Source organism: Bos javanicus, chromosome 4, assembly GCF_032452875.1.
Source record: "Bos javanicus breed banteng chromosome 4, ARS-OSU_banteng_1.0, whole genome shotgun sequence".
In the NCBI taxonomy this organism is placed as follows: Eukaryota; Metazoa; Chordata; class Mammalia; order Artiodactyla; family Bovidae; genus Bos; species Bos javanicus.
In genome coordinates, this window is record NC_083871.1 from 87,287,110 (window position 1) to 87,304,662 (window position 17,553).

Here is a 17,553-nt window from a genome sequence, read left to right on the forward strand (position 1 = left end):
GTGGACCCCAAGACACGTCTCCAGTGGCCTCCCCTCCCAACATCGAGGCCGAGGAATGCTGGTGCTCTTTGGAGACAATTGAGTTGACCCACCCTGTCTCCTCCCCTTCTACCAGGCTGGCCGTATAAATAACCCTGGAACTGGACAGTTCTAGCCAGTCCACAGACATGCCAGGGACAGGGCTAAAGGTCCACTGAGATGACTGTGATCTGGAAGGACCCTGAGCCAACCCGGAGGAACTGGGCTGTGGGAGAGTGGTCGTGTACACTGGCAGAGCTGATCTCCTTCAATTTCTTCTGAATCCACCCCTACATTTAGAAATAGTTAACAGGGGACTTCCCTGGCAGTCCATCTGTTGAGACTCTGCACTTTCACTGCAGTGGGCCCCGGGTTCAATTTCCGGTCAGGGAAATAAGATCCCACATCCCCTGTGGTATGGCCAAAAAAGAAATAAACTAAAAAAAAAAAATTAACAATGGTCACAACTTCTTACATGCCTCTAACTCTCACAATCATCTTCTTTACAGAGAGTTTAAGTAACTTGCCTGAGAAGAGCTTGGACGAGGGGACAACGTGTGTAGCTGTTGGGATTCAAACCCAGGTTTTTCTAGCTCTAAGGTCGTAGCTCTTTACGGTTTCGGTAAAGCTGTGTCACGTGCATTCGCTTCTGGGTAGTTCTTTACACTGGGGTCTTTTTCACCTGGGGAAACACATCGCATTGTTGCCTAGCTTCCTTTCTCTAGGTACATACTCACACTCCAGGGTCTCCTTCTCCCTTAAAACTGTCACGTATTGCACCCCAATTGGAGAAAGCGATGGCACTCCACTCCAGTACTCTTGCCTGGAAAATCCCATGGACGGCGGAGCCTGGTAGGTTGCAGTCCATGGGGTAGCAAAGAGTCAGACGCGACTGAGCAACTTCACTTTCACTTTTCACTTTCATGCATTGGAGAAGGAAATGGCAACCCACTCCAGTGTTCTTGCCTGGAGAATCCCAGGGACGGGGGAGCCTGGTGGGCTGCCGTCTCTGGGGTCGCACAGAGTCGGACACGACTGAAGTGACTTAGCAACAGCAATTGCACCCTGATAGAGGCTGTGGTTGACCCTCCCTGTGACTTCTGGATAACCCCGTTCTCAGAGCTTTGCGCTCACAGCGCCTCTGTTCCCTTAAAGTGTCTTCAATCTTACAGAGATGAAGGCAGGTGCGCTCCGCAGCATCTTCCAGCCCAAACCGGGGTGCGGGTGGGGGTGGGACCCAATTTGGGGGTGGGGCACTTGGGAGCTGTCCCTGCTGCTGGGGTCTGCCCCGCTCCTCTTTGCGTCTGCCAGGGCCCTAGGCTTGACTCCATCTGCAGCGAAATACCGGGGCCAAGTGAGCCGTCGGCCTTTCCGGAAAGTTCTTGCAGGTCCAGGGAGTCGTACTTGAAGGGAAAAGGAGACCCCCGCCCACGGCGTCTCCCTGCACAGCACCGGGGAAGGGGCGACAGGGGGACTCAGCCCCACCCTTCCGAACACACTAGACCTCGGAGCTCCGGGCTGAGCCCGCGGCGGTGGGGTGGGTGGAGGGTTGTCGGCCGGGCGGGGGATGCGGGGAAGGCCGAGCACAGAGGCTCCGGGGGCCAACGGACTACGCGATCTCCGGGCGAGTCGCCGCTCTGCTAGCGGCGCGTGAACAGTTCTTGGGAACATCGATCTGTCACCTCCCTTTAGGGATCCGGACCGGGAAATTTCCATCTTCTGTGTCGGGAGGAAGAAATAAAAGCGATCGAGCTCTTGCTCTAATTTCTTCCATAGGGCCTTTTACCAAAGGCGTGGCGGAAGGGTCTCTGGGAGGCCGGGCCTGGGGTCTCCGCGGGCCTTCGCGGGGTGGCTGCGGGCGCGCCTCTCTCGCGGCAGAGGGAAAAGGTTTCAGGGTTCAGGAATGGCGATGGCTGAGTGGCTGCTTTCCCACTAAGGGCACCTTCCTGGAGCTCAGGGACCCCCTCACCCTCAGTCGCCGCGGGGCCAGACCGGCTGTGCCCCTGGGGGCGCGGCGGGAGTCCCGAATCGCTTTGCCCGCGTGCTTATTGCAAAAGTAGCAGGAAATCCTTTCTCCAGAGCGAGGGACAATGAACAAGAACTAAAGGGAATTCAAGTGGAAAAATCCGTGAATACAAGAACGACCCACAGCTGGAGCTGCGAGGTTTCCATTAAGCTCTGTGTGGTTCTTTCCCTTTCCGGGAAAAAGGCATTATTATTATTTTTATTTTTCTCCAATAAGTGCTTGGAGAAACTTTCCCTCTAGATGTGTTATTTAATAAACCCATTCCGGCTGGATATTAGACTATTATTTATTTTCTCCTGTAACAGTCACCGAACTGTCCAAAGAAGGTTCCGCCCGCCCCCCTGCCCTTTCTCAAGACGTTTAGGAAGGTAGAGAGATTCCTTTTAAGTTAAAAATTATTTTCATTTAAAAATTGTGCTACATTTGTTAGATTATCAATTAAATTCTTAATTTAAAAAAACAACACTTGGCTTCCTTTTAATAGACAGATGCTTTGGCATTCACCTTCACAGTTACACACACCAATGAACGATAATATATGAAGTTATTTCAAGCAATTTGCAGTTATATTGAAGAGCATTTCTGGGCAAAAACCCAAAAATAACTTTTCATTCTTTTTCAGGGTAACTGTATAAATTTCTTTCCACACACCTTTCTGTGGCTCAAAGGTGAGTCCACACACTCCTTACAAAACCGTAAGCATCTCCACTACCTGCCCTGTTGTCCTCTCTGTGCAAGCCATGGAGACTGGAGTTGGGGAGGAAACTTTCAGAAATCTCCTGGGTGTAAAAGGTAAGAACACCCAAATTGGAGAGAAGCTACAAGAGGCTGACCAGCAAAGAAGGCTAGTGACCAGCAAAGAAGGTGACATAGGTCAGGTCAGCAGTGAGACCCTCCTGGTCCCAACTAATTTATTTCCCCTACAACACATGCTTTCCCCTTTATTTCTGAATTCTATCAGCTAGATAGTCCTTGAATATATATATGGCTAAGAGAGTGGGGTCATCATTCATTTTAGGACAAAATGTACCAATTACTCTTAGATGTGCTGTTTCAAGGATTTGCTTCGTAGCTCAGTGGTAAAGAACCTGTCTGCCAATGCCAGAGACTTGAGTTTGATCCCTGGGTCGGGAAGATCCCCTGGAGTAGGAAATGGCAACCCACTCCAGTATTCTTGCCTGGGAAATCCCATGGACAGAGGAACCTGGTGGGCTATAGTCCACGGGGTCACAAAGAGTTGGACAAGGCTTAGCAACTGTGTGTGCTCAGTCATGTTCGACTCCTTGCAACCTTTAGGACTGTAACCCATCAGGGGCTGGTCCCGACCCAGGGATCGAATCCCCCTCTCTTGCTTCACAGGCAGATTGTTTACCAGACTTAGACACTAAACAACAAACAACGTGTGTCAAAGAAACAGGCATTTGACATAAAGGAAAAGAAGTGTGAATAATTTCCAAGTAGAGAGCAATTTGAGCTGTGCAGAGCTACCTTGGGGAGGGTACCACTGGGAATTTGAGGGTAGCATGACTGGATAGTCGAGGACTTGAAAAAAGGATAGTATTGGCATGATGGTGGACAAGAAAGGAAAGGACAGCATTCCAAGACAGACTGCCTGTCAACGTAGAGTGGGTCTCTAATCCAGGAAAGGAGAAGAAATTTCCTGTCCAGTTTACCTTGTATTATAGGGTCTCCTACCCCTCGGACCCAGCACTGAACGAATACAATATTTTACAGTATTTTAACTGTGGCCTAGTCTAGGTCAGGCACCAGAGTAAATGTGGAGAGCCAAGAAGTTGTTCACTTCCAGTGCTTCAGAAATTATGTTTACACAACTTCAGGGGTACCTTCACTTATTCTGCATTAACTTACTTCATTTAAAAATTATTTATGGGGACTTCCCTGGTGGTACAGTGGTTAAGACTCTGTGCTTTCCACTGCAAGGAACGTAGCTTCGATCCCTGGTTGGGGAACTAAGATCCCACATGGATAACATGCAGCCCAAATAAATAAATAACAATTTAAAAAAATTTAGAAATTACTTATGAATGAATGCTGACATATTTTTGAAAAAAAAAATCAAAGATAAATAGTACTTCAAAATTATAGCCAGAAAATATTTTGGAGGAAGAAAAAAGTTAATTAAATGTCAATTGCTAGTTAACATTATTTGCATTTCTAGTATTACTCATTATTAACACTAATTGATAATGTTAACTAGTAATACATAATATATGAGTATGTAGTCAACATTACCTTTGCTATGGAAATGTGCTGTCATAGTAACTAGTTCTTTGAACAAGTGTGTATCTACTAGGTGGAAAGCAGTGTTAATATCTCATACTCATTTGACTATAAATAAACAAAATAAAAACACAGAGCCAACTGTTGAGATGTTTGTAATACTGCTAACATTTTTTTACTGCATTTAATTTATACAATCCTAATAAATACAGAGGTGGTTAGGGCCAAGCAGACTTCCATTGCCTGCAAGCTGTTACACTGAGAAGTAGAACATGGTATGTTGAAGGCAGCATGTTTATTACCCACACTTTGAGATTTTTTTTTATACTTGAGAGAAGACATATTCAGAATGGAACAAGACACAAGTCCATTGGATAATCTAGTCTATATTTGGGTTTGGCAATCCTTTAAGCCCAGGAATACACCTGCAGACCAATTTGGAGTGCTAAGAGCCAAGGTTACACATCACAACAATGATAATTTGACTAGGAGACAAACCTTGCACATAAATGATAAACTGTCAAGTACATGCCATTTTAACAAGGGTACGTAAGATGGGACTGGCACAGTGATTAGAAGTGGCTTATTCTCACAATGTTTTATCATGAGAAATACATATCTCACTTCACAACACAGGACATGACTTTGATGTTATTACAGAAAACAAAGGTCAAATCTTCTTCAAAAAAAGATTCATGTTCCAATCACAGAGCCAGCCAAAGGTCATCATTTTAGATCCAGCTACACAAAAAAAAGGCTGTTTTTTTTTTTTTAAAAAAATACTTGCATTTTCTCCTTTAACTCTAATTCCACATTAACTTTTTAAATGTAGCGTGAAATACAAGCATTTATATTTGGTCCAAACAATCAGTGTAATTACAAGAACAAGTACAAAATAAAGTCAAGGTCCTCCTTCCTTCTGCAGAGCTGCGTGTCATCAGCCTTCTTCTTCTTCATCACTGTCTTTCATCGTGATGCCCTGAAGTCCTCCTCCTTCTGAAACAGAAGCTGTAGCCTCCTCTACTGTTAAACGTCTGTGTAGGGTGTCATAGGTCTTACTGTTCAGGGTGACTTCCAGCACACCCTGCAGTCGGAAGTCCCTATAGGTTTTCTGGATGAAGGAGAGAGAAACCACTTAGATCCCTTACAGATTATATCTATGGATGTATATGCATGCATATGTGCTAAGTTGCTTGAGTTGTGTCTGACTCTTTGCGACCCAATGGACCATAGCCTGCCAGGCTCCTCTATCCATGGGATTCTCCAGGCAAGAATACTGGAGTGGGTTGCCCTGTCCTCCTCCAAAGATTTTCCTGACTCAGGGATTGAACCTGCGTCTCTTATGTCTCTTGCATTGGCAGACGGGTTCTTTACCACTAGCGCCACCTGGGAAGCCCCTGTGGATGTATATGTGTATGTCTAAATGTATATATACTCAGTTGGCATTTCAAAAATGATCTGGTACAATTCACTAATGGATTCAGATTGTAGTTGCCCATGCCAGTCATCCTATAGGTGTAGTTCCAGGGAGAAAATGAAATGAGAGACTTCTGATAATGCTATTCAAACTAGAATCACTCTGAGTAGATCAAAATGTTGTGACTGTCAGATGACAAATGAGCTTTTTTAACCAATATATTACTAACTGCACAACATTTACTATTTGAATAACCTGTAACAAAAGTAAAATGATAAATACTTATGTACATTTTCAATCTGAAGGAATTCTTAGTTTTTCAACTGAGGATTCAAAAATACATTTTATAAACTGCATTAGGTTTTGGGGTGTTTGTGGAGGGAAGAGGATTAATCCTATTATCACTAAAATAAGTCTGCATTTTTAGCATTTGTGAATTATAAAGTTTATTTATATGTATACTGGGTAAAACTCTGTGAGCACCTAAATGTCCCTATGAATTTTGCCCTTCTGAAATTGCCTTGGAATGTGAAGTGCTAAATTCCAGCATTAAGCTTCCTTTGGTTGGCTAATGAAAGACATATTTACACTTTTGTGAAACAGTAAATTATTTGGTGTATTATGTGTCAAAAATAGAACAAATACCATTTTATTGTTTATACAGTGCTTTTAAACAACAGAAATAACTACACAACTCTGATTTCTGTGGCTCTTAAGATATGTAAACTATAGAATTTTCCTCATTTTATTTTTCCCCTTAAGTGAGACTTTCTTCACATGTGACTTTTTTATGACTAAACAAAGCTGGCATTTTATTATTGATTTTTAAAGTTGTAGTCAGTTGAATGGGGGATTCTACAGAAACACTTCCAAGGCCACTAAAATGCTGCTGCTGCTAAGTCACTTCAGTCATGTTCGACTCTGTGCGACCCCATAGACAGCAGCCCACCAGGCTTCCCTGTCCCTGGGATTCTCCAGGCAAGAATACTGGAGTGGGTTGCCATTTCCTTCTCCAATGCATGAAAGTGAAAAGTGAAAGTGAAGTCACTCAGTCGTGTCCGACTCTGTGCGACTCCATGGACTGCCACCTACCAGGCTCCTCCGTCCATGGGATTCTCCAGGCAAGAGTACTGGAGTGGGGTGCCATTGCCTTCTCCATTAAAATGCTAAATATCTTTAAAGTTTTTTTTTTCTGTCCTATGTTAGATTTAGAATACTAAACAGCCAGGTTTCAATGGATTGTCCCAGAGTATCAGTACATATCCATGTGCCAGTTTTTTGTTCTAAATGATTGCTAAAAGTCACTTTTTTGGAGGTTGCAGTTAGTAGAAGAAAAAAGTCAAAGAAGAAGAAGGAATGTTGTACTTTCTGGCCCAATGTAACAACTCCAATAGCTGAAACATTATGGGATGCATGATTTCATTCAACACAATTAGAAGGAAAATATAATATTCAGACAGTTGAGCTGAAGGTGCTTATTCACTTGAGGGCGGAAGTGCTGATGGATGGCATCTTAAGCCCCTGCATATACACACCTGGTCTATGAACTTCGGGGAAGGAGCAGAACCATTACCAGGTAGTGGGGTCATTGGTATTTTCACAGTTTATCTTCTTGTCATCTAGGATTTGATTTATGCCCTATGGTATCATTCACATTTCAGAAGTGATATTCTCTTGTCATAAATAAAATGCATATTTGAAAAGTCTACCACATGTCCAAAAAATAAACTGAACTGTGAGGAACACGGACTGTATCTGAGGTCAGCATCTCAACAGCAAAGAGAGTTTAGTGTTTTTCTTTAGATGACCAAAATGATTCTAATTTGATTTTAATATTTTATATTAAGACACATAAAACCTACCATCCTCATTGTCTCTTTCTAAACCATTCTGTGCCACTAGGGAAGCCCTCTAAACCATTAAACCTTATTATTACTATGGTGATATTTCACACCAAAATTTATGTAATTTGCTCCAGAACCCACAAAGTAACTCTGTTAGGTCAATTTTGTCTAGAAAATCTGGTAACTAGTTTACATGGTATTGCTACATAAGAGATTTGTGTTCAAGCCTCTAACAACGGTCTAACAGGTTAAAAATATATCAAGCATACAAAATATTCATCTACAGATAAAGCATCTGAAATAAGGTATTATTGTTCCACTGACAATTATATACTGAGTTTGTGAGTCCTACTTTCTTATTTTATTGGAATGGCTTTCTTTACATTTACTCTAATTATCAATAAGTTGGCTAGGACAGAGCTATAGTGTGGATTTGCCATATTAAAGGCTTTGTAGTTTGTATAAAATTGGATTCTGCTTCCTTATTTTATTAGGAAGTGATAAGCCATTAGGGGAACTGCAGGGCAGGAACCCTTGCAATCTCTCTCTCTCTTTTTAGAATTCATAAAATGTTATTGACACGTAGAGATCCTCTGTGGCTGCCAAGAAGGTCTGCTTGGCTCTTACTTAAGACAAGTGCCTGCCGCGGGGTGCTGCTCACTTGTTGTCTTTTCTCCTGGTAAAAGAGGCAGCTCATTTATGTTAACTGCTTCAAAATGTCAAATGGCCTCTAGGGAGATCAGCAATCCATCAGCCATTTTATTTGAGGATTCTATTTTACCCTTCCTCAAATCAATCATTCTGATATTACAACTTTGTTAATTTCTTAGTCCTACATCTTCTGTGAAAATTTTATTGCAATTTGTTTTTTCTTAGTGAGCAACACGAATGAACCAATGGCTGTCTAGGTGTCTTTGTGGGGCAGTTGGTTATCATATACATTTTGATGGCATCTGGGTCTCCATGGGCACAGAAGAATGACAATGCTTGTGAGAACCAGGTTTCAAGGGTCTAGTAGCTGGGCTCCGAGTAGAATGTACTACTCTGCTGTAACAGGCAGGTCCAGTCTATGTGATGTGGATAGAAGGACAGCCTACTCAGAGCCTGCACACCTCTGTACATGTGCTGTTTAATAGCTGTGTAAATTCACTGGAAAATGAACATTATAACTATATAGGCTCCAAAGAGTGATGAATCTGTGTATGAAATTGGCTAGTGTCTGCTTATATTCAAAGTAGAAAAAAAATAACTAGAATACTAAATTAATTCATCCTAATTTTTATTGTAAAGATAATCACTTTTAATTATTAAATAAAACACTAGGACTTTATTAAATGCATCAGCCCAAGAAAATATTGACTGAGTTTGGGGGCCTGCTTGCGAAAAATAATACCCGGAAAGTCAAACATATATACATGAAATTTTAATCTCATATTTGTCAGTCTTGATTGCTGGTAGCCATAATGAACACTATATTAAAATACGATTAAAAAACAAGATAGATTGACTTAGAATAAAATGGAAATGTCACCCTATAATTAACAAAATTATTAATCATTTTTCCTGCTAACTATGTGAATGACTAGTGGACATTAGAATAGGAACGACTTTGAAAGAAAAAATGATGGGTTAATAAAACATGCAGATTCTTATTCTAAAAACAAGAGCTTACCAACCTATCTAGTATCAGTTACCTGAGTTTGTAATTTCTGACATCCTGAATACAGTAGATATTAGCTTGAAAATATGGCTGATCCTAAGGGATATTAGCTGATCCTAAGCTAATCCTAATATTAGTCACATTATTGACTGCAGTCTTAACATGTACATATATTTACAACATAAACACAGATTATTCTGATTCTCTTTTATGAAAAACAAACTTCATTTGAAAGCTCTCCAAGTCACGTTTGTAGAAACAAGGAAGAAATCATAGAGGAGCTAAAGCAAATATGAACATATTTGTGGTGCGTTTTCAGGTTTTTTATAAAATAAATAACACCTGGTAAAAAGTGTTCTAGATCAAAGGTAGTTTGTTGATTGAAACGGAATGTGTTTAGTGTATAAAACTTACTGGATGGCTATAATTTTACTTGCTGTTTATGACTAATCATGATTGCTATCACTGTGACATCATAGGTCTGGTTCTGTTCTAGCAGATTTGCCGATTTCTGACTTTAGAACTTTCGTCTTGGTGGGTACTTTAACCTATGATAACTTCTGTGTCTATGGTACAAAAGAATCTGCAATCTAATGAGATTGCAGGAACCAAGAGAATGGTGGAAAATATTTTAATATGAATAAAACTTTTAACAATGTGATACAATGGTTCTTCTCAAAGTTTATCATCTATCAGAATCCTCTGGAGGGCTTGTTCATGTGCAGATGGCCAGGTACCGCTCTCAGACACTCTGATTCAGTTGATCTGGGGTGGAGCCCAAGAATTTGCATGTCTAAGTTCTCAGGTGATGCTGGTAATGTTATATCAGGAATGACATTGTCAGAACCACTGCCTAGATGTGTGTATGTACATATACACATACGAATATACATACATATGTATATGTGTGCATAAAGATACATGCAAATATATAGGCACACACACATATATATAAATATATGAGAGTGAAGTGAAAGTGTTAGCCGTTCAGCTGTGCCTGACTCTCTGCGACCCCAAGGGTTGTAGCCCAGAACCGCTGATTTGCAATAGCTTAGAGTTGTTTTTGGCCAAAATGTAGAATTTGTCTCAATTTTAAGAAAAAGTTATATCTGTTGTATATTCTGCATTTCTACTAGAATTTATAAGGTGTGAAAAATCATGTGAGTTTTAAAGGTGTGAATAAGATATTATCTTAAAGTCCCTCCTAAGTATACTCTTGAAAAGCATAAGTCAAGACAGCCTTGGTGAACAGAGATTACATCCGTTGGTGGTTATGGATGGTCCCCAATACTCACAATGATCATCTCTCACATATTGGGGTATGCTTCCAAAAGAATTCAGGCAGTGCCAATGTTTTACTTTCATATCAGGATATAACAAAAATAATGGAGATTCTCCTTGTCCTAGGGGCAAATATAATTAAAAATCCTTCTAATGATGTATTAATAAATGTGAAGGAAATGTATGAGGAAAAAACACTGCTGTACCTAAGATAATTAATACAAAATTATTATGGACTTACTACATTTAGGTAAATATGGTAGGGGCTTTATGTATATTATCTTAAAATGTGATTCCTTTATGGTAACAAAATACTTTTTACTAGTGGAAACACGATTTCGTAGTCTCACTGAAAATGGAATAAGCAGCAGTGCATCATTGCCAACAGTGATGTTTTTAAAGTACTTACATCCACTCGGTTCTATTAAATATGATTTTCTTATATGTCAATATCTTGCCATTATTCTTTATAGCTTGGTGGGCAATTCACGTCTCAACACATTTTGTTTACCTTCACGATCTTGATGAGTGTCTTCAGTTGGTAAATATGAAGCTGAAGGTCTAATCTATCAGCCAGCCACACACAGATGACTTTCATGGAGCTGCTGTACCATTGCTGCAAAGAAGGATGGGGGCAGAAGGCAGGAGAACAAAACAAGAAAACAACCTCTGCAGTACTTATTTAACAGATTCGGTAATGAGGGGGTAATGAAACACTCCAAAATGACCACAGATCAGCACTTGAAGTCAATAATGCTATAATTTTCTGTTAACAGAATTGTATGTTTTGCTAGAAAATCTGCTAAGTTGACCCAGGCTATTCTTTATATGAATTAACATTACAGTCTTTCAGCTGCAACATATTCATGGGAAACAGTATTTTTGCATTTGCAGCCTAGCAGCCTGCTTTGTAATTTATAGGTAACAATGGGTACTAAATACATAATATGGGAGTGAATGGACTGCCAAGCAGCAGGAAAAAAAATGGGTAAATTATTTTCAAAGGGAAATTTCCCATTAATCTCTAGGTTATGTAAAAATCAGTAGATGTCATAATGCATGTAGGCAATACCTAGAAACAGCATTTTAAAGGAGGGATAGCAAAAAACATCTACAGTTTACTAACCTCTAATCCCCCAAAACACCTTTATCTATAACTGGTTGTTAAGGATTTGCCAAGATGGCTTAAAACCACCTAAAATAAAGATTTCAGATCTTAGAAAGGAATGTTATCAGGATGGAATTCTTGTGTCTTATAAGAATTACAAAAACACATGTCAGTTGACCAAACTATAAAAAAAAACAATCTGTTTCATTTTGCAAGTGTTTTCAGAGGGTTCATGTTTTCTGTTTATGAAAACTCTCTTGGGAAAACTGAAATTCTCCTCTAATGTACTTTCTTGCTCCTATATCATGTCTGTGAGTATTGTCAAAGAAGAAATTTTGTTTCCATTTTCAAGAAAAGGCAATCTGCCATTAGTGATGGCATTTTAAGGGAATTGGTACTCATATGCCAGAGCTAGGTTTAGGTAATACTGTAAGAAAATAATGCTGTTCATCCAGATAAGTGCGAGAAATATCAATGGCCACGGAGCATTTAGGAAGTGACGAAAGAGTCTTTGAGAGAGAAGGGATTTTGTGCCTTGCTTGAATATACAAAAACAGTGACACCACAGATCACACATGCGTGTGCATATGTTAGGTATTCAAACAGAAAAATTCTTCATATTTCTTCCACAATAAAGCAGTAAATTCAAATTTCTAAAAGAAATCTCAAGTGATGTAAGTCTGAAATTCACCTGGACTTGTATTTTATAACATGTTCTAACAAAATTTAGTGTAAGGAATGGTCGTTTAAGCCCAATGTAAAAATGAATTGGTTTAAGATTTCATCAGACTTATTTCTTATAATCGGTAGATATACTGGACACACATGCATAAAATGAGATGAGCTATTTGAAAATGAATAACTGGTCTATTGAATACTGTGATATCAAATGGATGAATGACCATTCCAGTTTTTAAACTGTGAGATGGGCTAAGGTTTTTTTAAAAACTGTTATTCATGTACCCAATTTTGCTTTTTCCTAATGATTACTTTCCTAACTTTCAGAACGTGTAAAGGTATCAGATACAAGTTTTATAAAACAAGATAATCCTAAATTCTTAAAAAACAAACTAATAAATTTAGTACTTCAGCTGACATATTAAATCTTAATAGATTAGTATCTGATATTTAAATCCTCTACTTTCTTATTTTAAATGATAGCCTCAACTTCTTGAGTTCTATTTTAATGCAAGCAAACACTCAGAGGTATTGGTGATGTTGAATGAGTATACTGTAGTAACGTAACACTCTTACCTCGACTCCACTCTCCAAGTAACTTGAAAGCTAAAATGTAGCCGTAATGGTTATGACTCTTAAATTATAGCGCTTCTTCAAGGGGTAATTTAGTTGGGGGACAAAATATGATATATTGTACTAAGTTTATAACATACGCAATAATCTGGGTGTCAGACTGTAAAGTTACTATATATGTGGTAAGTTGTATGAATTTGAGATAAATGAAAATACTTTCTTAAAATTACTCCTTACGCATCTTATGTTCTTAAAAAATCCACAGATAATTTAAAATTAATGTAACTTCATTTTTCTATTACATGTAAATGATACTTATGATTAAGTGATAATTGAAGGGACATCTAATATAACACAGAAACTTATTATTAATATACCTTCTGTAACACAATGCCAAAATTGTAATTTTAAAGAAGAATAATTTGGAAATCAAATATCTAAAGTTAACTATAAAATCAGAGAAAAAGAATTAATGTTAATAAAATGCTTAAGCCACTTTATCATCATCTTGCTTTAAAGGCAAACAAATTATTCTACAAGGAACATTCTATAAGGGAAATGATTTCATCCACTAATCATGCATAATTTTAATTCCTAAGTCAAAGCATTTTGAAGAACTTCAGCGAAAGCAAGCAAATGAAGAGAAATAAGCAGCTTAGCTTGGAGTTTATGGTGTTATGAAGACTAAGCTAACAAACCAAAAAAAACCTCACTGGGACTGCTTCTTTTTTTTTTTTTTTGCTTCTTTCTTGTATATGGTGAAACACACCCCCCTCCCCCCCAAAAAATGTCAGTAGCATTTCCCTATTTCTTGAGCTCGAATAGAAATGTTCTTCTTTTGGGTGGAGGATGATAGGTCCCATTTTTTTTTTCCATTTTGAGAAAAAATTCAAAGGTAAGTTAGCTTCATTCCCCTCACCCACCCACCCGCTCTACTGAAGCAAACCAATCCCCCAAAACAAAGAAAAAAAAATTTGAAAGGGGTGAATGTGCAGTGAAGTATGACTGTTAGAAAATGTGCTTTCAGTTTGGAAAAGTTAATTTTATAAAGCAACTTGGTTGACTATTCACTTTTCCTTTCAGGGGATGACAACGAAGGGGCGCTGGAGCCTGCACTCAAGTCATGGGTATGGCATTACTGCTTTATTCTCTGCTTGGTCTACTTAAGAATAAAGCAGTAAGTGTATATTCTGCACTATTGTTTTCCCCCTCCATCAATCCATGCCAGCAGCCTACCACTTTAACAAAAAATATGTGTTTTTTTTTTTCTTTTTGTGGTTCATTCAACTCCTGTAAGGGCATGCATTACTCACTTCATTTTCTTGAGATATCTCTTTTAAAGCAAAAATAAAAGGAAAGGAAAGGCTAGGGTTGACTCTGTGAGACCCCTGTATTTATTCACACTTATTGTGCATGACTGTAGACTGGTAAATCATATTAGCGGCCCGTCTCCCCATCAAGCTGCTACTTGCTTTCCAGCCCTGGGAAGGTTCAACAAATCAACAGGAGCACGGAAAACAGAACATCAGTCTAATCTAGTGTTTAAGGTGAAGTTTTCAAACCCAATCTAAGAAGATCTTTAGAGCAAGCAACAAGCTGAAGGGCTCAGAAGGTGGTATTGACAATGAAAGAGTGTTGAAATATTGAGAAGCGCAGCACTTGTGCATTTTTAATAACAAGAGGGTCAACAAGGACACAGCTCCCTTAGTGCCAGGAGTTGCCACTGACTATGGAAATTGCCACACCAGGCCTATAAACGCTTGCAGTTCATCAGCTTTCTTAAACAGTTCATCAGCTTTCTTAAACACCCTGAACCCCCTCAGTGGACCTTTAGTCTTGAATTAACAAACCACAGCAATGAAAGAGGGTGCATTCTGAATGGCTGGCATTGATCCCCAACTGTGTCAGCACTGCTACAGGCCCTGAAAAACTCTCTCCATTGTCAATAGAAATTGACAAACCTCGTCTCCTAAATAGTGCAGCTGAGCCGGGCGGGATCCATGCAGCTGTAAAGGGCGCTGCTCTTGGGGCCGGGGAGCACTAACAATGGAACAAGCATGAGCTCTTTGTCAGTCCCAGACTCGGCAATTTTCTAACAAGGATTAAAGTTGTTTCTCGGCAGTGCTGGTTGAAAAGAGATTTAGCAACACACCGCGCTTTCTTCATGCAAGTTAAAGAGAAGTAGTTAAGGAATTTCATTATTCCCTTGACTAGTGGAAATACAAAACAAATATATTAAATATGCGCGGCTCCCTTTTCTGCCTAATTTATAACATTTGGAGGCAAGAGGATTCAATGCAATATAACACTTCTTGCTTGGAAATAAGCACTCTACCTTTATTTTGGAAGTTTTATATATTTTTCTTTTTAAGAAAGTCCAGCCGCTTGCCACCTGGAATGAGGTCTCAATACATACTAATGCACAATGTCTTCAGACCCTCTGGGGCTGATATTCCTAAATCTGAATCACAGGACCCCATAGGGTCCATGTATTACGGCGGCTTCAAGCAAATCATTTGTCATAATGCGGCTTCTGATGATGATGGCTGGGTAAAAATAAGTGCTTTGCTGGGGAACAAATCTGTGATCTATTTTCTGCTTAAGTGTTTAGCTTTTTTATTGATTATGAATTGGTACAACTAGTTGATATATTTTCATTCTTCTCCAGCTAGTCTCGTCTCAATAGGTGAACAACAGAGAAAAAAAACCACAAAACCCCACAACCAATACTTTTTAGTGCCCCCAGATATGGAATGGCTAAATTTCCACAGTATGTATGTATTTCTTCATTTATTTCAAGAGAAGCTGTCTGTTTTTATCAGAGTCAAGTCACTGTGTTGAAATGAAATACCATCTAGAAAATCTCATCTGAGGAAGTATGTACCTCTTAAATGTTAAGATGAATTGAATAAAAGAACAAATAACAGTTTTGAAAAGGTGAAGGTTTTGAAAAATCTGATAAATATAAAGCATCCTTTAAGATCATGTTGTGGCTTTAGAGGGCTACAAAATATTTAGAAAAGTGAATACCTTACAGTTTCACCAGTACATTAAAAAGTAAATATAAATGCTTCTTTATACATGGAGTGCTCCTTTGGTCCACAGTACATCTGTTTGACATAATTAAATTTGTAGTCACTCACTTCTCATTTCTTAACACTAAAATGTACTTTTGGTGTAATAATTCCATCCTTCCCCCCTCTAGTCAAGGCATCCCCCAGAAACAATTATATTTGGCTCCACAAAACAGATCCTCAAAGCACAAGCATTTTGAAAGTTCTAAAGTGTGGATTTTTTGTTGGTTTGGAATAGGATTAAGGGCTCTATTTAAGGAAAACTGAAACCAGTCTATTAGGTTTAGAATATAGGAAGTGTTCAACCCAATCTACATCTATCAACCAGCTGAACCCAGAGGCATGCAGGAGGACTTAGCCGCTGAGGGCTGGTCGTGAACACACCAGAGAATGACATTATCAACCCAGAAGCTTCGGGGGCTGAGTACGTGGAAGCCCTGTGAGGCTACCATTCACCTGACTGAGCCTCTTGCTTTCTGTAGGCCTCGGTTTTCTCATCTGGGTTATGAAGGGCAGCTGAGATGAATCTAGCTTTACAATAAGATTCTTATACTCTCCAGAAATACTTTGAGATTAGATTTAACTATCAAAGGAAAGGGCGTGATTAGAAACCATGCAGCTTGTGATTCTCCTAAAAATGAAGGGAAGGGAAAAGACAAATGGTCTTTTTTTTTTAAATGCTGGTTAAATATAGCTTTGTTCATCCAAATATGCAAGTCTAGAATTATAGATGTTTCTGTTAGATGTTATTTTGTTTTAAACTTATTCATTTTGGCCTTTTAATGAAGAATAGATATTCTATAAAAATGAAACAATAAAGTATAAAGAAGAATAAATGGAATTTATTAAGAACTCTGACGCATCATTACTATGATTTTATATTAATAATGCTACCTACAATATATTATATAATATATAATAATAATCTGGCTATAAGAGTATCTGGTTTTTTAAAAAAAAATGCCTCCATGGGAAGTTCAAGTGCATCAGTTCAATTTTCATTTGATTCTTATACCAACTGTGATGAGATGGTTCTTATTTTCATTTTGCATGGCAACTGAGCTCACAGAGGTAGAAAACTGAGTTTAGGTTAAATAATTTACTTATTTAAGTTTATATAAGCGGCAGGGTTAAGATTCATCTTATATCTATGCTTCAAAGTCTGTGCTCGTGACTACCAGGTTATTCCATTTCCTTCTATGAAACAGTCTGTTTCATCAACGAAGTCTCTGATTTTTTCAGAACAGTTTGGTATTTGTAGCAGACAACTAAGAAAATAGCTCTATCCTTCCTGGTGCTCCCTCATGGTTATGATGCAGAATTATGAAATAATATAGGAGAAGCTTATTGTTCCAAAGAAGTCCATCACATTTTCTTACAAGTTAATGTAATCTACATTACCAAAGGTATTTGTACACCTGACAATGTAATTACACAATATAATAAATTTTTTGAAGAACCAGACTCTGTTAGGATAACTAACCAACTGGCTCTTATGCTATGCATTTCCCACATGTTTTCTTCTTAAGTGCCATATACTCTAATGCTTTTAAAGTGCCATATACTCTAAAACTTAGGAATACTGAGAAAATCTTTTTTCACTGCAACAAAACAATGTGGAAAGAAGATCCTA

The 17,553-nt window shown here is 38.9% G+C and overlaps 1 protein-coding gene across 11 annotated transcripts in view; it reads right to left on the reverse strand.

The window, feature by feature from the left end:
- Positions 1-4,429: 4,429 nt before the first annotated feature.
- Positions 4,430-17,553, reverse strand: part of CADPS2 (calcium dependent secretion activator 2) — a 591,026-nt gene continuing 577,902 nt past the window's right edge. For all 11 annotated transcript variants that reach the window (XM_061414557.1, XM_061414550.1, XM_061414559.1 and 8 more), the window contains 2 exons: positions 10,999-11,103; positions 4,430-5,396 (listed from right to left, as the gene is read on the reverse strand). In XM_061414557.1, the coding sequence (XP_061270541.1) occupies positions 5,223-5,396; positions 10,999-11,103 (279 nt within the window). In that variant the 3' untranslated portion in view covers positions 4,430-5,222. The remainder of the gene's footprint in view (positions 5,397-10,998; positions 11,104-17,553) is intronic.